General features: G+C 43.1%; 1 protein-coding gene across 3 annotated transcripts; it reads right to left on the bottom strand.

Annotated features, from left to right (window-relative positions):
* Positions 1-914: 914 nt before the first annotated feature.
* Positions 915-23,173, bottom strand: LOC112223504 (tyrosine-protein phosphatase non-receptor type 13-like). Of its 3 annotated transcripts, none has more exons than XM_024386555.2 (30): positions 22,935-23,173; positions 20,493-20,614; positions 19,984-20,147; positions 19,442-19,687; positions 18,624-18,787; positions 18,304-18,463; positions 17,445-17,516; positions 17,155-17,329; positions 16,868-17,003; positions 16,597-16,735; positions 16,245-16,397; positions 15,604-15,789; positions 14,448-14,607; positions 13,884-14,073; positions 13,391-13,473; positions 13,084-13,167; positions 12,883-12,990; positions 10,717-10,833; positions 10,048-10,226; positions 9,702-9,803; positions 7,084-7,177; positions 6,855-6,940; positions 5,912-6,101; positions 5,414-5,631; positions 5,049-5,115; positions 4,266-4,486; positions 4,000-4,147; positions 3,717-3,834; positions 1,445-1,514; positions 915-1,228 (listed from the first exon to the last, which is right to left on the bottom strand). In XM_024386555.2, exons 2-26 carry the CDS (start codon positions 20,611-20,613, stop codon positions 4,449-4,451), a joined length of 3,432 nt encoding a protein of 1,143 aa, XP_024242323.1. In that variant the 5' UTR covers position 20,614; positions 22,935-23,173; the 3' UTR covers positions 915-1,228; positions 1,445-1,514; positions 3,717-3,834; positions 4,000-4,147; positions 4,266-4,448. The 3 variants fall into 3 exon arrangements, with proteins under 3 accessions (XP_024242323.1, XP_042161390.1, XP_042161389.1); XM_042305456.1 differs by having other exon boundaries at positions 4,041-4,147; XM_042305455.1 differs by lacking the exon at positions 22,935-23,173 and adding an exon at positions 22,297-22,380.
* Positions 23,174-23,313: the final 140 nt, after the last annotated feature.

Below are 23,313 nucleotides of genomic sequence, written 5' to 3'. Positions count from 1 at the left end.
TGTTTGGAAATCCAGTGACTCCAAGGTGATGTATGTTCTTCACCAAACCACCAGTCCTCCTTTCAGACTGGCTTTGACCTCCAGAGTAGACTGAACGGTGTGTAACCCTCAAGAGGGAATACGAGCAAGGGGGCCATCTTGCTGTGTACATGGCCCGAGACTGCCAAATATCAGCACCACCAGCTTGCACCTACACCCGAGGCTGTCCAAGCGTGCCACGTGGGGCTGGTATTTAAACAGCGTCTCTGCAAAGGCCTGCTCCATGTAGCCGTCACATGAGCAGCCCACTTCCAAAACGAGCACCTCCCCCAAAGAAAAACTTTATCAGGCATATTTGGCACACATCAACATCAAAGCAGCTTCCCCTTACACAATAATTCCAGCACATTGTGCTGTTGGTGAGACTACTCGTCTCACCTCGCTGGCTATCTGGTCAACAAATCAAATCAAATTTGATTTATCACAAGCGCTGAATACAACAGGTGAAATACCTTACAGTGAAATGCTTACTTATAAGCCCTTAACCCAACAATGCAGATTTAAGAAAATACCACAAAAAAAAAAGAGATAAGAATAACAAATAATTAAAGAGCAGCAGTAAATAACAATAGCGGGGATATGTACAGGGGGTACCGGTACAGAGTCAATGTGCGGGGGCCCCGGTGTTGAGGTAACAAGGCGGTCATGTCTAGCAATGTACAAATCCTTGTATGAACAGCAGCCCTTCACAACATGAGCAATGGACTCCATTACACTTGACTCATGTAGAATACAACATGGATCATGGTTTACAGGGTACCAGAGTACTAGATTATATTTAGTTGGTAGAACTTGTAGCCTTACCTTAACAGTAAAGGTGAGAATGTCCTCGCCACACACGAACACACACACAGGCAAGACCGCCGATGATGTCTAAAAGAGGTCTTTAATACAGTAGAATTCAGAAACAAGACCAGAATCTTATGTTTGTTGTGCCTTTGTCACAGCTAGACATCCACATGGTTGAACTGCTACTAATTTAGGCCGTTGCCACTCAGTACCCATCATGCAGTGTGGCTCTAAGGACCATGTCAGAATCAGTGGGATCCTGCAGACGTTTAGACTAAACAGAGGTAGGAGTTAATTCAAAGATGAACGTATGAGTGTATCAACAGTCAGACGTAACGTTCATTTCATGTGTTTCAGGGGCTGTCACCACGCTGCACCATATGGCGTTCTGTAGCGCCGTCTGTAAAGAGAGGAAAAGATCAATAACAACAACATCTAGCAAAACGACTTCTTAGTGAGACATCTTTGGTAAGACTTTCCCCAACCAACCTAGGTTTGAGGCAAAGAAGAGATGAGATAGGGACAGCAACAGAGGGTAGTGAATTGTTTTCAGCCCTATGCTGCCTCCCAGTGGACAATACCTTTATGGCTCAAATAATTAGTGTTATGTGCTTACCTTTTCTTTGATTAGGCACTGGATTAGTGGTGCAATCTGTCCGAGATCACCCTCCAGGCTATAATATACACTGTTGAATAAATAAATAATAATATATGAATAATACACGTAAATGTAAAAGGTAGAGGGCAGGCCATGTAGCCCTGGGCATTATGTAAATATTAGTTCAAATCTGGGATCCATTTAACTAGTATGTTTTAACTGCGTATGTGTGAATTGATAGCTGCACTAGCAGGCAGCGAAAGCCTGAGATCACTCTGTAAGATCTCTGTTCTGTTCGACCTTAAATAGATGTGATCCCTGTATCAGTGGATATTGGCCAAAGTACTTCACCTAACTAACCCCAGGTCACACCTTAACTGGCTTACCCCTGTCAAGGTTTTACTCTGACGACCTGATCTCTACTCATGAACACCGCCAGGGGGATATATAGACTGGTCGGCTGGCAACGTCACGAAAACGAGGTGTCCACTTCAAAAGGGGCAGAAGGCCGTGTGTTGTTATGGTTCTGGATGGCTAGATAGACCGTTTCAGATTCTTGTCAACAATGACAAGAAACTGCCAGGTGGTGAATCGTAAGTTCCTAGTTTCAGCTCGTTTTGAACTTGTTCTTGATACCATGTCTTGTTTTGAGGTGTTTTGACTGATGTCACATCTATGCTACTACGGCAAAATAAATTGCCAGCTAGCTAACCAACAACTGTAAAAATGTATTTGAGACAACAAGTGCTCATTGTGCAATTTTATTTATGTTTTAAATAAACATTGGAGACAAAATATAGTTTACATTTTATCAACGATCTAAGCCAACCCAGTCTGTTTTGCCCCTTAGTTGAGCACCCGTCGGTTTTGTTGCTGAACAACCAACCCTACGTAACAGTGAGGTGTATTTAAAACCTGTTCAACTCTGACTCCCTCTAGTGGCATTTTGTAAACGATGCATAATATTGTATACTACCCTCATTAAGAATAATACCATTTCGGTTTCAAAACGATAAATCTTACAAACAAATTATTAATATTGTTAGAAAAGGTAAGAACTGAAGGTATCTGACAAATGTGTCAGAAACATTACAGAACCCTGAAATATACAGGGTTTCTTTAACTTTTTTCGTCATACAGGAATAATGTTTCATATTACAAAAATGACATTCATATGAGGAGAAAGCAGAAGCCTCTGCCTACCCAGTTATGTGAATATATCCCCTGCCTGATTCCCAGTTTGTCCACTAGACAGGAGTAAGAGAGTACATGACCTCTCTTGGCCATTTGAAACCAGTCACATCTGGTTTTGGTAGTGAGTCACAAAATGGGTAAACAGATTGTCAAGACTGACACCTTAAAACAACCCTAGCAATCAGAGCTTTCAAGTTATCAAGTTTGTTTTGTGAAATAAGACACAGACAGGTGAAGAAACGTCAAACTTATTTTCCCATTTCCCATTCCTATTGCAAACGAGTGAGAGATCGATGGCGCATGTGGAGGATGCACACAAGATAATGCGTATGGAGAAGGAAATGCATTGCTTTACAAAGACCGTCAGGCTGTACCCTTTTCCCGCATACTAAATGTTTGCACCTTTGGTGACTTGACCTTCATTGCATACTATATGAACTTGACCATAGCGCATGCTTTATGCCCTTCATGGGAGGTGATCTGGGGTGAGATTCTGATGGTATTGCCTGCAGTAAGATTTGAGTTTGATTTCCAATTAAATAGAAAAAGGGATTTTCTTGTCTGGATCCTCTCATGTGTAAAAAAATAAATAAAGGCAGCTTTCACAAGCCCCATGTTATGAAATAGGTGCAAACCTTATATCGGAGGAAAGAGGGGATTGAGCTGCAGCCACTACAAGAAACGGTAAGTCTCTACCATTAACACACCGGGAGATACTCAATATTCAAAATGACGTCACTTTGTGACACACGGGTGACTATCAGGCTATTATCAGGTTATTATTAGGTTATTAAAGCAGGGGGTCAAGACATACCATCTTGTCTTTCTGTGCCAGAACTGAAACCACATCCGTATTCAGGGAAAAGCACACAGTTTATTTATTTATTTATTTTACCTTTATTTAACCAGGCAAGTCAGTTAAGAACAAATTCTTATTTTCAATGATGGCCTGTTCAGGGGCAGAACGACAGATTTGTACCTTGTCAGCTCGGGGGTTTGAACTTGCAACCTTCCGGTTACTAGTCCAACGCTCTAACCACTAGGCTACCCTGCCGCCCCAAATTCACAGAACCCCTCACCATACAGTCCCCCTCACCTTCAAACCAACTGAGCTTGTTTAATAGTTCTCTCCTTATCGTCAAGGGTTCACACTGTAGAACCCCCACGCCCCCAGTCCAACCAACTCTTTCGCCTCTTCTGGTGTTCAACAGAATCTTGGAAAAGAGAAAAGGTCATCGCAGTTGCAAATGAGAACTTGTTCTCAACTAGCCTACCTGGTTAAATAAAGGTGAAATAAAATTTTTTTTTAAATTGCCTTGATCCGAATATATATATTTCATATATTAATGTCACTAGATTTTAAACAAACTATTATTTACCTAAGTAGCAAGAGATTTCCATCTTTTAGCATTTTCTTCACCTTTTCTTGACCTCAGCAGTGCCTCCTGGCTGTTGTAACATGACACAGTTGGTTCTTTTCTGCAGGGCGACTCATCCAACCCCTCTGACTCATAGAACGCAGAGATGCTGAAAATAATAATTTCATAAATATTCAGGTGACATTTTTGCAGTCTTTAAACTGAATCTGACATTATGAGGTATCTTGTGATATGTCTTGCAGTGCTGGTACTGCCCATCCACCCACCATCCAGGTGGGTTCTGTAATCCGTCAGGTCAGGCCCAGGGCTCTGCTACAAGGGAGGGAGGGCCTACTCTTTCATCTGGACAGATCTTCCCCTGTCCTGCTCCTCGAAGATCTCCTCTCTGTCTTTCAGGAAGTATATTCCTGAACTCCCATTGGTGCTCACGTACTGTGGTGTGACATCACTCAGGTGCCAAACAACGTTTCAATGGGAGGCAGAATTCCTTGGAAGATATCAAAATGGGAAGGGAAGGAATGAGAAGTACATGCAGTTTGATGCCTCTGCATAAGACAACTTCTTTAGGTGTGAAAGATTAAAATGTGTCTTACAAAAAGGTAACATTTAAATGAATTAAAGCTATGCTGACATTACTTTGTGAAAGGAAAAACTGTAAATTGGATTATGTTGTCTGCCCTGTCCGGATAGCAGGTTAGTGTTTTTCATCATGGATGTTGTTCTGGAGGCACAGCCACAAAGTCATAAAATCTGATTTTAAACCTAACCACACTGTTAACCTAATGCCTAACCCTAACCACACTGTTAACCCTAATGCCTAACCCTAACCACACTGTTAACCCTAATGCCTAACCTTGACCACACTGTTAACTCTAATGCCTAACCCTAACCTTAAATTAAGACTAAAAAGCTAGTCTTAATTTTCATGAATAAAACCAATTTCTACTTTGCAGCTTGCCTATCTAAGAGAAAATCGCTCTGTTCTTCCTCCAGGACAAGACTCATGGCAATAAACATCAACCTGCATCCGAATGTGTATATGTGTTTACCTGGAGCAGGACGGCACAGAGACAACCGGACTTCGGGAGGAGAGCCTCTCAGCAGCGTGACCACCCTCTACATGCCAGAGAGACAACCGTCACTCACTGTCACATCCACAATTATGGACTGATAAATGGCCATAATAATGTATAGTAAGCCTTATAAGCCTATAAGATAATGAGTGGTGATACAGAAATATTGAACAGATTAATCACACGGAGTGAAACAAAAACCCTCTCTCTCACACTACAATTTCCACAATATCTCTGTCTTCCAACGCTCCCACCCACCCCCATATACAGCATGCCAACTCCCACCGGGAGCTACGGTTGAACAATCGTATTACGTCACACCAGTCTGCGTCTATATTTACCTGGTAGGACAATCCTTTCAGCGGTTCTCCATTGACTGCCAGGATGACGTCTCCCTCCTGGATCTGCCCACACTCTTCCGCTGGCTGGCCAGGGAAAAGCTTCTTGATCCGGACAAGACCACTGCCCGAGTCTCCTTTCGAGGGCTCGAGCTCAGGGACCAGGAAGCTGAAGCCCAAGCCATTCAGCCTCTTATTCAAGGTCACCTCCAAAGTGTTCCCTGTAGGGTGGAGGGGTTAGGGGATTGAAGTGTGTCAGAGTTCACCTTGCGAGGCTTGGACCGTGGACCGTTTAGTTGCCTGGCAGTGGGTGTGCTTGCTTGTTTTTATACCATCTGCTGGTCATTTTTTGTCAGTTTGTTTAAACAGATTTCTCCTGTTCGTCTGACTGATTTCTAATCCCTTCTTCAGTCAGGGACAATGCTTCTGAGCTCAGTCCCTCGAAGCGCCAGTGTTCCCCTTACACTAAAGTTCCCTTGTCGATGATATACTATCCCTTACCGTCAGACACGAAGCTGTAGTCCTTGGGCTTGACCAAGAAGGGGGTGATGACGGCAGGGCAGCTGTTGTTCCTCTTCTGGGTGATGTCCCGGTGGGAATTCTGAGGGGAGAGGTGGCACCCTGTGTCTGGGCTCAGAGACACCCAGGGCAGGCTGTTCATGTTCTCCCTCTCCAGGACCAGGGTCACCACCTTGGACAGGAAACGGTTACATAAAGACAAACAACAGTTAATGCTTCTAATTAGTCTGTACCTTTCAGAAACTAGTTTTAAACTACTCTCTTTGAAAAAAGGCTTCCAAAACGGTTCTCCGGCTGTCCCCATAGGAGAACCATTTTTGATTCCTGTTAAAACCCTTTTAGGGTCCAAAAAGGGTTCTTCAAAGGGTTCTCTTATGAGATCAGCCAAAGAACCCTTTTAGGTTCTAGATAGCACCTTTTGTTCTAAGAGTGTACTGTATATACACAGGTATATTCACATTGCACAAGATAAACAGCACATAATCAGAACACATGTTAACATGTCAGTGTTTGTTTGCACTCAGTTTTGTACACAGTTCGGTTAAAGGCCAACGCAGAGGCAAAACGATGATGGTGTTGCCTTGGCCTGGTGTTGCCTTGCCCTGGTGTTGCCTTGGCCTGGTGTTGCCTTGCCCTGGTGTTGCCTTGCCCTGGTGTTGCCTTGCCCTGGTGTTGCCTTGCCCTGGTGTTGCCTTGCCCTGGTGTTGCCTTGCCCTGGTGTTGCCTTGCCCTGGTGTTGCCTTGCCCTGGTGTTGCCTTGCCCTGGTGTTGCCTTGCCCTGGTGTTGCCTTGCCCTGGTGTTGCCTTGCCCTGGTGTTGCCTTGCCCTGGTGTTGCCTTGCCCTGGTGTTGCCTTGCCCTGGTGTTGCCTTGCCCTGGTGTTGCCTTGCCCTGGTGTTGCAGCTGAGATATTGATGTTCCTTTACCTTTCCTGTTTTTGCCAGACATTCCACAGCCTGCTGATATGTGAACCCTTGAAACCTGATTCCATCAACTTTCAGCAGTCTGTCACCTGTTAGATGCAAGCACACAAAATCTCACTCATCTAAATTCAATTTATGCAGCAATAATCCAGTATAATGTTCTTCTAAATGTCATTATTATTCCAGGTGCTTTACTGTAACAGAGTAGCGCTTGTTCAGCATTATACTGTACCTGACTGAATGCGGCCATCTTGCTCAGCAGCCCCTCCACAGACTAGGCTTTTGATGTAGATACCTCCATGACGCAGGCCTGTGTTCACACCACCCTGACAAATCAGAAACACAAGGTTATTATCCAACAACATGACAGTCTCGGTTGAAATGTAAGTTTATCAATATACTGTACACCATCAATAACATTTGCATGTCTGACTAATTGCTGAAGTGGCTTAATATGACAATGTACCATAAAGGGTTAATTCCCCATATTATTTTCATGCAAATACAATAAGTCTCTACTCTCTCTACTTTAACAAACCGAACGCCATGGTAAATCTTAGCTCTGGCAGTAGAGCTACAGTTTCAGGGGTGTGTAGGGAATATTTGTGCTATTTTCACTGCGGGAATTATGAGTGCAATAGCTGGCGGTGCCGCAAAAGGACAGGGTTTTGACGAATAAATCAATTATAGGTGTGACGAGGGCTTGGTCAATCACTGGCCAATCGATCATGGGTTAATACTGCATGCCGTTGTCTCATGTTCTGTAGGTTATTGAAGGTCTTTGAGTTGTCATCAACAGTAATTCGGGCTGGGGGCATGGAATATTCTCTTCCCGGTTCATTGTGGATCGATACAGTTTATTAAATAGCATAGGCTACAATAATGAGTAATAGTAATAATAATAAATAGCAACAGTAATAATAAATGCAATGTTTGCTCAATATGTTCGGAGCGTTGACAGTCAACATTGTTGCAATTGGATTTAACGAGTATAGGCCTTTACGCGGTGTACTTTCCTCTGAAATAAAACATCCTAGGCTACCGTAAATTGAATTATACGTGTTGAGCACGTTCTCAATAAGCCAGACACCGTTGATAGGGCCTTAAATGACTTAAATAAGTTTGGAGCAGCCCGTCTTTGGTAACCAGACAAGAGGCGCTCTTTGAAAATGGAGTTTGAAATAAAGTATGCACGGCAGGTTGGCTTATGTGAATGGTGAATACTGCAAAAGCCTCACAAGTAGACCACTTAGAAACATTTTATGGGTACTTGACTAATGCATTGCCAGGATCAGGAAGACAGCAGACACATTGCTGTTGAACCAGTTTTTGTTCAAGTAGGGTAAGTGTAGCTTAAAGGGCTTTTATAAAAAATGAAATGGGAAAACAAGCAATTGTTACAGGAAAATAACTTAAATGTTTCTAAATACGAGTGTGACCGGATCATCTCATGTCTAGTTCCATGATGGGCATATACAGTAGGATACAGGGAGGGTTATTTAACAAAAAAATAAAAAAAGAGCAGGTTAAAATAACGTACAAACTAACCCTAACCCCACATAGAAACAAATAAAAAACATTTTAATAACGCTTTGGTGATTTAAGAATGACTGTATGTGGTCTCACGAGTCAAACCCTTTATAATCGTCTTTCCTACTTGGCAAATGCATTAGGCAGGACAAAAGAAAAAATGGTCTTCATTGAGAGGAGGGGAGGTTATGATTGGTTTTTCAATCAGATGAAACTAAATGGGAGGTTTACGGGCACTAAAAGCACATCTCTCGTGTTCCATTTGCATTTTGGCAGTGGGCGTCACGGCTGGATAAGCCGTGTCCAATTCCACTGTCCAAATCCATGCCAAAACCAACTGCGTTACCGGTAAGATCAGCTTTGGTTGGTCTTAAATATCCCCACCAGCGCTGCCTGAAATTGGCACTTTGGGTCACGTTTTTAAGGACACACCCCACCCACCTCTGTGCAAGCAAGCTCATATAAGACATGTAAATGACCAATCCTTGCCCTACGGTTTGAAAACAGAAGAGCGCCGGTTTTGATAGGGCGTGCGTTTGACAATTGCGCTGGCTTCACACCAGCCGAAAATAGAGCCCTCAGGCTGCTAGGTGAGAGGGATGTATCAAGATTAAAAGGAATATAGTATGTTTATACGATCTTACAATCTATCGCTCTGTCTCTCACACATAGGGGGTAAACAAATAGAATGTCTGCCAACAGATACACCAGGAGTGTGGTGTGGGATGCTTTCATCCCTGATCCACCTTCACATCATCTGAATCCCAGTCAGGCCTAATGAGAATTAACAGGCATTTTAATGACGTCTCGGAAGGCTGTTACTGCTCCCTTTCTCTCTGCCTCTCTCGATCTTTCGCTCCCTTGCTCCCTCTCCTTCCCTCTCTCCCTCCCTCGCTCTCTCTCGTAGCCTACTGTACTCTCCAGTAAGCAGGCAGGCTCCAAGCTGCAGGCTCTAGTGGGTCCAGCTCCAGCTCCTCCCTCTCCGAGGTGATTAACCCCAGGGGTCTAAAGGATTACTACCCAGAGACACAGAAGCAGCTGACTTCCTGACTAGACTAATTTGTCCATCCCAGACTTAAGTACAGTAGGTCCATCTCCCTATAGTACCACTGACTAGTAAAATAAACCCCTTCCGTACAATGGTGTGAGATCACTGATCTCAGATCAGATGTTGAAGAAAAAAATGGGAGCTTGTCTGGCCCTCTCTTGGGGTATTGGGTGGGAAATGTTCTCTCTGGCCGGAGTGTGAGGTTATATCATGTGTATAACAGTCATTTCTAGCGCTGTCCTAGGGAGTTAGACATGAAATAGTTAACTTACAGCGATACTGATCCCTAAACCTACTCCAGCTTTCTTCTTCAGCTCCACAGAGATCTCACCACCCCTGAAGCAGTTTGTGGAAGGAGACCTGGAGCGGGAGTCCTGGATAATGGATAGGGAATAAGAGTTCATGATGAGATTAAGATGGATGATACAATTCACAACAAAGGCACGATTGTATTGTATTTGTTTCTATTCGTTGATTTAATTGACATTATGTAGAGTTGATTGCTAATGTTCGTTGTCTTGTTTGTGTACAAAATGAATACAATTGTTCCCCAATCTTAGCACATGTAGAGTATTGTCCTTAACATGGAGGAGAAGATGGTCAGTAGCCATTGGTTACCTGAGCGTTGAGGATGCGTACATCAGGGAGTTGCAATCTACTGCCAGTCTTTGGGGTCAACATGACAGACACGATCTCATCCAGGTCGTCCTCCCCAGAGAGCACGTTAGTCCTCAAAGTGGTCTGGGACTCGTAGTTCTTCAATAGCGGAGATCTCACGTTGTTGGGTGTCGAGGAAACTGTAAAGAAACATCAACAAAAACACACCAAAAAAATCCACATTGTAATAAAAGTTTAAATGTGGAATTATGAACTAATAACGAAAGCCTGGCCATGTATGTAGTGATGATCCAGAGAGGACGAAAAAGTACATTCCCATTTGGAGCTCTAACTAAAACATCTAGCTGAAAAGCCAGTCGACTTAAAATATATAGTTTATCACAGAAAGTAAATGAGCCTGAACAGAGCAGAGATATATAGTACCTGTCAAAAGTTTGGACACACCAACTCATTCCAGGGTTTTTCTTTATTTTTACTATTTTGTAGAATAATAGTGAAGACATCACAACTATGAAATAATACATATGGAATCATGTAGTAACCAAAAAAAAAAGTGTAAACATCAAAATATTTTATATATTTCAGAATCTTCAAAGTAGCCACCCTTTGCCTTGACAGCTTTGCACACTCTTGGCATTCTCTGGTACTGTATATACGCACTTCCAGTACCTTTGGGCTGGGTCACGATGAGTGTGACCTCCTGTGGGCTGTTTTGCATGACCTCTGCAGCCTCACTGAAGGTCATGCCCTCCAGACTGGTGTGGTTCAGAGAGATCAGACGCCCACCTGAGGGAGAACATCACCACAACATTTCATATAAATAATCATTTTGTTGGTATCCACCTAGTCCTGGTCCAGAATCAACAGTTACCCTTAGCCCCTATTCAATTCCTTCAGATTTGTAAAGACCATAGAGATAGGGGATACAAAAATAGACTGGGAGTTGTATCTAAACTCAGCAAAAAAAGAAGCGTCACCTTTTCAGGACCCTCCCTGTCTTTCAAAAATAATTTGTAAAAATCCAAATACCTTCACAGATCTTCATTGTAAAGGGTTTAAACACTGTTTCCTATGCTTGTTCAATTAACCGTAAACAATTAATGAACATGCACCTGTGGAACGGTAGTTAAGACTAACAGCTTACAGACGGTAGGCAATTAAGGTCACAGTTATGAAAACTTAGCACACTAAAGAGGCCTTTCTACTGACTCTGAAAAACACCAAAAGAAAGATGCTCAGGGTCCCTGCTCATCTGCGTGAACGTGCCTTAGGCATGTTGCAAGGAGGCATGAGGACTGCAGATGTGGCCAGGGCAATAAATTGCAATGTCCGTACTGTGAGACGCCTAAGACAGCCCTACAGAGAGACAGGACGGACAGCTTATCGTCCTTGCAGTGGCAGACCACGTGTAACAACACCTGCACAGGATTGGTACATCCGAACATCACACCTGTGGGACAGGTACAGGATGGCAACAACAACTGCCCGAGTTACACCAGGAACGCACAATCCCTCCATCAGTGCTCAGACTGTCCGCAATAGGCTGAGAGAGGCTGGACTGAGGGCTTATAGGCCTGTTGTAAGGCAGGTCCTCACCAGACATCACCGGCAACAACGTCACCTATGGGCAAACCCATCGTTGCTGAACCAGACAGGACTGGCAAAAAGTGCTCTTCACTGACGAGTCGCGGTCTTGTCTCGCCAGGGGTGATGGTAGGATTCGCATTTATCGTCAAAGGAATGAGCGTTACAACGAGGCCTGTACTCTGGAGCGGGATCGATTTGGAGGTGGAGGGTCTGTCATGGTCTGGGGCGGTGTGTCACAGCATCATTGGAATGAGCTTGCTGTCATTGCTGGCAATGTGCGTTACAGAGAAGACATCCTCCTCCCTCGTGTGGTACCCTTCCTGCAGGCTCATCCTGACACGACCCTCCAGCATGACAATGCCACGAGTCATACTGCTCGTTCTGGGTGTGATTTCCTGCAAGACAGGAATGTCAGTATTCTGCCATGGCCAGCGAAGAGCCCAGAACTCAATCCCATTGAGCACGCCTGGGACCTGTTGGATCGGAGGGTGAGGGCTAGGGCCATTCCCCCCAGAAATATCTGGGAACTTGCAGGTACCTTGGTGGAAGAGTGGGGTAACATCTCACAGCAAGAACTGGCAAATCTGGTGCAGTCCATGAGGAGGAGATGCACTGCAGTACTTAATGCAGCTGGTGGCCACACCAGACACTGACTGTTACTTTGGATTTTGACCCCTCCTTTGTTCAGGGACACATTATTCCATTTCTTTTGTCTATGGAACTTGTTCAGATTATGTCTCAGTTGTTGAATCTTCTTATGTTCATACAAATATTTACACATGTTAAGTTTGCTGAACATAAACGTAGTTGACAGTGAGGACGTTTCTTTTATTGCTGATTTTACATTCAGAAAAAATGGTTCCAAAAGGGTTATTTGGCTTTCACCATAGGAGAACCCTTTTTGGTTCCAGGTGTCCCCTTTTTGGTTTCAGGTAGAACCCTTTTGGGTTCCATGTAGAACCCCCTGTAGGAAGGGTTCTACCTGGAACCAAAAGGGTTCTTCAAAGGGTTCTCCTATGGGGACAGCCGAAGAACACTTTAAGGTTCTAGATGGCACCATTTTTTCCTAAGAGTGTAGATAGGGCCCTAGTCATGACTAATTAACCGGCAGTGTCAAGAGAAAAAGCTCACATGAGAACTTAAAAATAAACCTGGCATGCAAGGCTATTGTTCACCAATGTGCCCAGGCGTCATAATCCGGTGTGAGCCTTGTGAAGACAAGCCCAGAAATAAAACCTAGTCACCTACCTGGTCTGATGCGGCCATCTTTATCGGCTGGTCCTCCCCGCACGATGGATGCTATGAAGACACCCAGGTCATACTTCCCCACTGTGTCTTCTCCAACTATCACAACACCTGAATAGATAAAAGTACTTTTCCATTTTAGTTCTATTCTACAACATATCCTTTAATGGATATATGACTGAATGTTGTAAGCGATGAACTCACCGACGCCGAGCTTCGGGTCTTTCTTTAAGCACACACAAATGACTTCTCTCTCTGGTATGACTCTCTTCATTTGGGCAAAAACATCTGTTGACAGAAATACCGCAGCTACCTTTTAACGCATTACTGTACATTGACCGCAGCACCTCATAAGAAACCCGTATGCCATCTCTGTGGATGATACTGACGAGGATGTCTTCCGCACGGTGCTCGGATTTGGAACGCTTCCAGAATGTGAACACTTGATCCTGTACCTGATTACCCAGTGTTAAGAGGTTCATTTTCTTAGGAGCTGATCATCTATCCATACCTCTGCCTGCTGAGGACATGGGGTTGACCTCTGACCCACACGACAGGGCTGGAGACAGGTTCCCAGGCAATGGCCTCCTTCTGCTGAAAATTATACAGGGAGAAATGACTTACAACATGCAGGGAAATAGAAATACTTACAACGTGCAAGAAATTAAACGCAAAGGAATGTACAGTAGTGTGTATGGACAGAGATAATACAGGGAAGGATACTTCACCCACTGGGCACAAACTGGTTGAATCAACGTTGTTTCCATGTCGTTTCAACAAAATAATTCAATGTGATGACGTTAAATCAAGTGAATTTGCATAAAGTCATCAACATAAGGGGATTTTGTCATTTTTTTTCACCCAAATTTTTACCTAAATCCAGTGACATGGTGACATTTGTTGATTTCACGTTGAAGTCACGTTAGTTGACAAGTCAATGTAATTCAAAAATAGATGTTGAACTGGCGCCTGTGCCCAGCGGGTATGCTCTCCATCACTCCTACCCCTGCTCGTGGAGGACACGGTGCTGTTTGATCCGTGCCTCGATCTTGGTGGCGATGTCATCACACAGTTTGGTCATGGAGCCGTCCTGCGGTGTGGTCAGACCGCTGTCTGTCAGTACGGTCTCAGAGTTCCTGTTCATCCGGCTGTTCTGTGCCTGACACACTGCCGCATATTGCACTATGTTGTCCTCTGGAAAGAAAAAAGGGCTCTTTGTTCAATTCAAGGTTGGTCAAAGGTGGCTATAATGAAATCAATGAAAGATAGATGTAGATCCAATAACTGTGCTATAATCCAATGATCCAGACGTTTCTCTGTTTGGCCTATCAATAAGCCCAGGTGGTACATTAGCGAGATATATAGCTTATTAGCTATATACTGTATATGGCTGAAGGGTCTGGCAAAAAAAGATTCACCAAGAACAGGACACAAACTGTATAGAATCAGAACAAGCTGTCACTGGGACACTATTTACAGGAATGTCGAAGTGGTTATGGTTTGGACCAGGAGTTTTTTCTTGACCATGTGACTTTACCAGTTATGATGTCATCATAAAATGTTCTGACCTGAGGCCAGACTGTGTCCGAGCTGGCGAGAGTTCATCTCATTGTGAAACTTGTGCTGGGCAGAGCAGAGGTTGCACAGGTACGTGGCCGTCTTGGATCTCTCGGTGACAAAGGTGTGCTTTCTCGCGCTCCCTCTGCTCTCGATGACAAATTTCCGGCACTGTGGTGGGACAGAGAGCGAGGTGGGGTTAAGGTATTTACAGACATAACAATCCAACAGCTACAAAATTCACTGACTAAACAAACACTTTACAGTCAACTATATTCACTTTCAATATTCCTCAGTTTCCTTTATTAAAATTAATCTCCGGGAATAAAAAAAGAAAATACATTTACTGCTGAAAACTAATATCCCAAGTATAAATACAGTAAATACACACACTAAAAGGGTTACAGAAAATACATTGAGCATAATAGTGCATTTTAAACACAACTGCAAACTTCAAGGAGTTGGTCTGATGGAAATCCGTTATGTCATCGGCCTCCCTCCTTGCTTGAAGAACAATAGAGAAGCAATAGAGAACAAAAGGGTAAAGGCCAGGGGGGTTCGATCCCGGGCTGTGTCGTAGCCGGCCACGACCGGGAGACCCATGAAGCGGCCCACAACTGGCCCAGCTTCGTCCGGGTTAGGGGAGGGGTTTCCTTGTTTCTTTGCCGGGATGTCCTTGTCCCATCGCGCTTTAGCGACTCCTGTGGCAAGCCGGGCGCATGCACACTGACACGGTCGCCAGTTGTACGGTGTTTCCTCCGACGCATTGGTGCGGCTGGCTTCCGGGTTAAGCGAGCAGTGTGTCAAGAACAAGTGTGGCTTGGCAGGGTCGTGTTTCGGAGGACGCATGGCTCTCGACCTTCACTTCTCCCAAGTCCGTACTGGAGTTGCAGCAACGGGACAAGACTGTAACTACCAATTGGAAATCACGAAATTGGGGAGAAAAAGGGGATAAAAGAATATATTTTAATAAAAGAGGGGGGAAAAAAGAAAGGAAAGGCTCCCCCACTTGTGCCATGTCATGAGGATACCTGGACCACCTATTGAGATGTGCCTTTTGTTAAGTAAATCAGCACTAACACCTGATTTTCTTTTTTGAGATGAAAAGGAGATTGGAGTGCCACTTTAAAAAACGGAGTTATGCATTATCTAAGGCATAATACTCACAGAGGAGGAGATACTGCTTGTTTCCCACCAGTGGAATGTCTGACTCGTGGAGCGAGAGCTATCTTTAACCTCATACACTATGACTCCTCTGGCACACACTCCGAGGATCAGCTCTCCGATGACTGGCTTCTTCTCGCGCCCCACGCGGTAGAACAGAACACCGTACTCAGGAAGCTGCTGGGTGGCCTGGGAAGGAAGTTAGATGTTAGAACTGGGTCGTCACTAGCTTCCACAGCCACAAAGTCATAAACCACGCCTATTTCTACAATTTCTCTTTATTACATTTTATTTTAACCCTAACTACACTCCTAACCTTATGCCCCACCCTAACCTTAAATTAACACCAAGAAGCTAATTTTGTTTTCATGATTTTTTATGATATTTTTAACTTTGTGGCTGTGGAATCTAGTGGAAACCGGGAACTGCTGATGTGCAAGTTTACCACATGGGCTAAGAATACAAGCCAAACATTTATGTAATATACTATATTACCATATGTTCACCAGTAATCCACTGTGCAGGTGCCACAGCCTTTTGGTGTAATGATTCAAATATCAGTCCACTGAGTATGAAACTAATTACATGAATATAACGATATAAAACGTAGAACTCTATGAAGCGTTTTCATTGGTTCATGTTACCTTGAGGAACTCAAGCTCGGATTCGTCGGTACTCATCGTGGAGTTGTTGGCATGTAACCGTAGCAACTCCTCCTTTAGGTAAGGCAGGGCTCTTTTCTCCATGACGCTCTTGGCAATGTACTGGTCTGGTCGATAGTAGTTCCTCCCATAAACCTTTAGAAAAGATCAGACAAAGTTAATCACTCAACTATAACATTTCCAGAGCTAATATTACAAAATACTAACAAGGCAATTGATACTTAAGTATGCAGATCAATCCGCCTAGACCTTGACCAATCATGTGACAATTGTGCGATACAGCATATCAAAGATACTTCATGACCATATAACTAAAATAAAAAGTAGCAAACACCTCAGGCATGCAGTCTCCATACTCTGCTTGGAGAGCCAAGGCACCCAGATATAGGCCTGTCTCTTCATGGCAGGACAACCTGTCCTCCAGTATATCTTTCCTCAGCTGTAGGTAGTACTGGTGACGAGTCAGCTTGTGCCTGCCAAAAAACCCACAATATGCTTACATAGAGAAATCGGTGGACCATGTTGCCTGACCTCTATGGATTCTATAGGTCGTCCTTCAATACGACACAGTGTGAGCATAGGAGGATGTGTCGTACTGTACTTACAAAAGTAGAGCGATGTCATGGACAAAGAATTTGACCCTGAAGAAAAGGACAAACGTGGACGTAGGCACTTTCTTCCAACTATGGGGGGCAACCTTGGATATCTTTGTGTCATTGTCCAGGAAGAAAAACTCATTATCTAAAAACCGAGACAAGATGAAAAAGAGTGACATGTTTAACACATCCACAATGTAAAGAGTTTTTCAGAACTGTAGTTAAACAGCAACAAATCAGCAGGTAGCGGACAAGAGCCATTCAAAACAAAAACACTGGTGAACCTGGTCAATTACCATCAATGTAAGCAAGGCCGAAGTAGAGGTGTTCAACCAGGTTGGAGTGGGCAACAATCATATCAAAGACATCCCCTCCTTCTGACTTGACGTCACACTTGACCAGGATGCTCTGTCCGTTTGGCATGACCACACTCAGCTCCCTCATAGTGGAGTGAGACTTCCCTTTCTTTGACTGGATTGGCAGACAGAAAGATAGTGATTAATAGATAGACAGGCTGGTGATAGTTGGGATGATGTAAAAAAAGCATTTGATGATGGAGTTCTTGATGATGAAAAGTCATAATTACAACAATGGATCCGGGCAGCTCCAAGACAACCAGTGGCTCATCTAACATTCGAAAAAACTCTGGACCCACATCCTGCACATAAAAAAAGAGGGAAACGTTAAGAACTACACTATGTGACAAAAAGTATGTGGACACCTGCTCGTCGAACATCTCATTCCAAAATCATGGGCATTAATATGGAGTTGGTCCCCCCATTGCTGCTATAACAGCCTCCACTGGGAAGGCTTTCCACTAGATGTTGGAACATTGCTGTGGGGACTTGCTTCCATTCAGCCACAAAAGCATTAGTGAGGTCGGGCACTGATGTTGGGCGATTAGGCCTGGCTCGCATACGGTGTGCGATGGGGTTGAGGCCAGGGCTCTGTACAGAACAGTCAAGTTCTTCCACACCAATCTCAACAAACCATTTCTGTATGGACCTTGCTTTGTGCACAGGGGCATTGTCATGCTGAAACAGGAAATGACTTTCCCCAAACTGTTGCCACAAGACGTTTCCCCAAACTGTTGCCACAAGACGTTTCCCCAAACTGTTGCTCCTAGACGTTTCCACTTCACAATAATAGCACTTACAGATGACCGGGGCAGCTCTAGCAGGGCAGAAATTTGACAAACTGACTTGTTGGAAAGGTGGCATCCTATGATGGTGCCACGTTGAAAGTCACTGAGCTCTTCAGTAAGGCCATTCTACTGCCAATGTTTGTCTATGGAGATTGCATGGCGGTGTGCTCGATTTTATACACCTGTCAGCATCAGGTGTGGCTGAAATAGCCTAATCCACAATTGTATGCATATAAATACATATACTATATCTTCTGGTATTTCAACCCAAAATGTCACATGACTCTCTATGATATCATACCTTGGCTTTCTTTTCATTAAGACTGACAGTGGACTCATTCAGATACACATATGGTATAGGTCTGATGCTGCCACGGCGAAAGCCATCCAGGTAGGGGCTACAGGGGTTACGGAATTGATAGCTGCAGTAACTCTCTCTGTGACGTAACCCCTGGGCAATTCTGTAAGAAAAAAAAGAATACATGGCTTCTTTAATTTATTGTCCACAGACTGTTGGGTGAACTATCCCTTTAAAAAAAAAAACATTTGTAAAGCTGATACTTCGTGTATTACGGTCAAAATTAGCCTTTGTTGTTTGAAAGGCGCCGGCTAGGTTCTTACCCTCTGCTGAGCTCGACTTGGAATGTTGAGTTGCTTCTGTTTCTCAGCGCCCAGGTAGAGTTATGGTATGAGGCACTTCCTGAGAAACTGTGAATCCTCTCTCTGACCATCTGACTCCGGTCAGTAAGTTGAGGACCATTCTCAGCCATAGACACATGATTGACCTAGAAAACCAAATAAAATTGTAGCTACTGAATTAGAAAAGTTGCACTGACCTATCCTTAAAAATATGTCACAAACCCAGCTTCAGATCACCGCCGAGATAGAGGTTTAGCCAGCCAAGAGTCCGTAGTGTCACAATATGGATGCCATCGTATTTCTAGGAACTTTGACCTTATAATGTCATCGTGCTGGATGTCACATGGAGTGTAGGGTAACCCCTGGCATGCTTTAGTGTACATCACTAAGAAATCAGCGGGGTGCTGTGGTATTACCCTAATCGAAAACGAAGACATACAGAGCTAAAAGCTCAAGTTAATGACTTCATGTCTCCCCCACCGCTGCTTCAACGGACGCTTTATTTAACTAGGCAAGTCAGTTAAGAACAAATGATTATTTACAATGACGGCCTACACCGCCAAACCCGGACGATGCTGGGCCAATTGTGCGCCGCCCTATACCAAACTGGGCAAGACCGATCTCAATTTCAGCGTATCGATAACAAAGGGACAAAATGAAGAGATAATGACTCACGTATGACTGCCAAATGTATACCTGTAGACCAGGGTTTTGCATACACAACAGCCAGGTAGGTACAGTGATACCTATACTGACTAGAGGTGCATTTCATAAACCAAAGGGAATGTGGGTGAACTCACAGAGTCCCTAAACACATCTTCTACTAGCTGTTTGATGAGCTTCTCTGGTGGGGGCAGTTGAGCAGTCTTGATGTGCTGGTCACAGGTCTCCAGCACAGTCACGAGATCCGCTCGTCTCTGGACCGTGTCCTCACACATGCTCAGCAACAGGTTGTTCAGTTTGCCACTCAGCTGAATGGGCTGGTTTTGAGGTAGTTGATAATCAACGGACCAGTAGAGGGTCATTCCTAGGGAATATACAACCATCTGGAGAAAAAAAACCACACAAAAATGAGTAAAATCCTTCCAGAGGAATTCATGTAAAACTAAAAGTCAAGAACCAAAACAGTGGTGAGATGTCATGCCAATAACCATAGGAGTTTTCCAGACAGCACAGACAGATCTGGAACTACGCTAGTAGTGATATACAATTACGTTATTTTTTTAAATTTGTACAATTTTTTTTAACCGACTTCGTGATTCTACTTGTAATGAAAAGCGCTATATAAAATACATTTATTATTATTATTATGATTACTCTAAGAGCAGGATTTATTGATGACCTTTTCTGAGGCTGTCCTGTTGGAGGCAGCGTGTCCATCCTGTACCTCTGGAGCAGTGAAGGAGCCCAGGTCCCCAGACCGGGCACAGCTTTTAAAAGCAAGGTTCCCACTGGCTGACAGTAACATAGAGCCGGGGCTCAGTACACTGCACATGTTACCAGGACCTGACAACAAGACAAAAGACATACTATTAACTTGCATGTCTGCATGGCTATAGGAATAACTCACTCCAAAAGGTACGTTTGTCAGACGTTAGAAGTAGAGCACGATATGATATGGTGGTGCCTATCTTTCCCATTCATTTCAGGTTTGAGGCTTATTTCTTCTAATGCATAAAGAGGCATGTAACAACAGAAGTCATGGGATATTAGACCACTTTTGAGGTCTGCAAACATGGGAAAAATGTTTAATGGGCCATGAGCAATCCCTTTAAGACCTAAAGATCCTTTTAGCAACTGCCAGTGGGTATTTTCATGGGTCAGCAATGGGATATAAATGTGCCCAGGTACCTTTGTGGGAGATGTCCGTTAAGGCCTCGGCAGTGCCCAAAAGCAGACGCCACACCTCATCTTCCTCCAGAGGTGACCCCCGGGCCTCCAGCACCTCTGCCAGGGTCACGAACGTGCCCATCCTGGGGGACACAGCCATGGGTAGATACAGTCATATATTATATAAGGGGGGAATATTTGTTGTTATTTAAGTTCAAACGCTGTACTAGCAAACTTTGTTCCTAGTTATATGTACAGTATCTACCTCAATTACCTCGTACCCCTTCACATTGACTAGGTACTGATACACTGTGTATAGAACCAAGTGCTTGTTACTTGTGTATTTATTATTACGTGTTTTACTTCTCTATTATAGACTCGATTATATTTCTCTGCATCGTTGGGAAAAGGCCTGTAAGTAAACATTTCACTGTTAGTCCACACCTGCGGTTTACAAAACATGTGACTAATTAAATCTGATGTTATTTGATGAGCAATATATGTTTCATCATAGTCTAAGTGAAAAAATAAGCGAAGCTGATATTTGGATTACAATGAAACTGTTGAATGTAAGAAACTTAATCATTTCCAGAATAATTTCTGAGTTTTAAAAAGGGTCCACACAACCGTACGGTCTTATCGCATAAATCATTATCTCAAACGGATCCTTTTCGCTGAGAATATAGAGATATTAGGATAAATATCTAGAGGACAATGAGTAAGGCCAATGCTTGGTCTAATGGAAGGCAATAGAGACACACACACACACACCCCCCCCTCTGTTTCTTTCCCCCTCTTCCTCACACACGCACACCAGGCTTTCACACATTCAAACTGAGCTTTCAGTTGGCAAATACCGGTAATTGGCTTTCACAGAGCCTGAAGGATTTGCTCTAATGTCTCTGCTCTCTCTGTGCCTTCGATTTCACTAAACAGCGATGGCATTTTAGAATTAGGGTCGTTCCACACGAAATTGGGACAAAAAAACAACATTATTAAATGTAATACATGAAAAAGTATTTTGGAGCAAGGAGGTTGGAACAACCCATTAGGTATTATGTTTTTGTGTGCATATAAAACCTTATTTTAGAGGGATGCTGGTTTACTTTTCTTTAAATTAAACCTCAGAGTTGTGGAGTTATACACTGACTGAGTGATGAATGGAACAACAAGGTGGTATCCCATTTCACTCTAAAATCATACGTTGATTACTGAAAATATAAACTACATCAAATGATAACACAGAACTATAATAAAATGAATGTCAGCGATGTAATTGATTGTGTAGCATCTCTGGTTCCTGCAGGTGGAAACGACTCCGAAAATATATACTCTAGGGAGTTAATTATGCTGGGTTCGTCATTACAGTTAAACAATATATTGTGTAGCCTTGTTGGTGTTTTGAATCGGGGATAACTGTGGGTAGATGGGTATTCATACTGTAGCTAAACTCAAATTAAATAAATCATCTTCATACCAATACTCAGTTAGCTGAGACCTAAAACGCTCTGTACCAGCATTTGATCAAGGATTGATCTGGGCCAACAAAGACTGTCCGGAGACACCAGGTTTAGTGGGAGATCTAATTGCTACAAAGCCATTGTATCTGCTCTACAGGAACACAGTAGTTCCTATTGTTTTTCAACCTGGGTGCAGTTGAACAGGACAGCATTTACAAACCGAGACTAAGCATTCGCCATCTTGTTTCATGACGACATTACTTTCAAAGTAGTCCTATAAAATAGCGTTTCTCATAAACAACGGCAAACTGAAGATTATTTTATCCCAAAATAAGTAGGTAGGCAATCACTCAACTGTAACTCACAGAAGGTTGTGTTTTCTGACAGAAGAGAGTAAGCACTACTGCTGCAATAGCAGGTATCAGTAAAATGGCAATACTGTATTTTAGATTAGAAGGCTGGTATAAAGGACATCAACAAAGTGAGATTTATTGATGGATACGCCCACTACCTAAATACCACGTTCTCAATTGGTTTACTCTGAAAATAAACAAATATAGGTCTATTTTTGCAACAGGACAGTTTGTACAAAAATATATCAATAATTTAAATATAAAGGCATGATAACTGGCTATATTAATGCTGTCGTTACATTTAAAACATATTTACTAACTCTTATCCTGGCAAAATATCAAAATCACTTGCCCAATAATTAAATTGATGTGCTAAAACTGTCGCTGACGATAAACTCTTTAGGTTAAGATCATGCCTACCAGAGGCTATTGTCTAGAAACTGTCGATGGAATATGTTGTAATTAAACTGTAAATACCTAATGACAAGATCAGGCCACAATTACCTTCCGATGACATACCGGCATTCATTCACTTACTCATTGGTCGTGTTCCCGGAACTTTTAGACATTCATAGAATATCACATTTGTGTTGAATAGATGTAGGTCTATATTTTTGTGCAATTCTATCCAATTAAACCCATAACTTTACCTAATTTCATTCAATATATGAAGAAGTCCCTCTTCAGAAAACCTCCAGCTCGAATGTAATCTTCTCAAGCATCACACGGCATTCCACCTGTGGCTGTACTCTTCAATCGCTACTTTTTCTAGCCTATCAGGCGACTTTTCATCTATCCATAATTCCATCACAAGATAGCGTGGAAATAAGTAATTTTCTCCATTGAATATAATGTTCTGTACACAAACGTAGCGATGTATCGATACTGGGTTTTCGGTCAATTTTGACTATTTTTAGACTCCAGGTATAAGAACTCAATTGGATTACGCGGGAGCTGTTTGACAAGCAGCAAGGTAGTGGTCAACCAATCGGTGTGGGCAAGAACATTTAGATAATCTTTATATATATT

This window comes from Oncorhynchus tshawytscha, linkage group LG24, assembly GCF_018296145.1.
Source record: "Oncorhynchus tshawytscha isolate Ot180627B linkage group LG24, Otsh_v2.0, whole genome shotgun sequence".
NCBI classification, from domain to species: domain Eukaryota; kingdom Metazoa; phylum Chordata; class Actinopteri; order Salmoniformes; family Salmonidae; genus Oncorhynchus; species Oncorhynchus tshawytscha.
This window is presented reverse-complemented; position numbering and strand designations above follow the sequence as displayed.

Coding starts and splice junctions, on each gene's coding strand:
- LOC112223504 (XM_024386555.2), bottom strand. CDS start 20,613: ATGGGCACGTTCGTGACCCTGGCAGAGGTGCTGGAGGCCCGGGGGTCA. Junction 18,464..18,623: donor CAAGTCGAGCTCAGCAGAGG/GTAAGAACCTAG, acceptor TTTTTCTTACAG/AATTGCCCAGGGGTTACGTC. Junction 10,227..10,716: donor CATCGTGACCCAGCCCAAAG/GTACTGGAAGTG, acceptor GTTTCTTTACAG/TTTCCTCGACACCCAACAAC.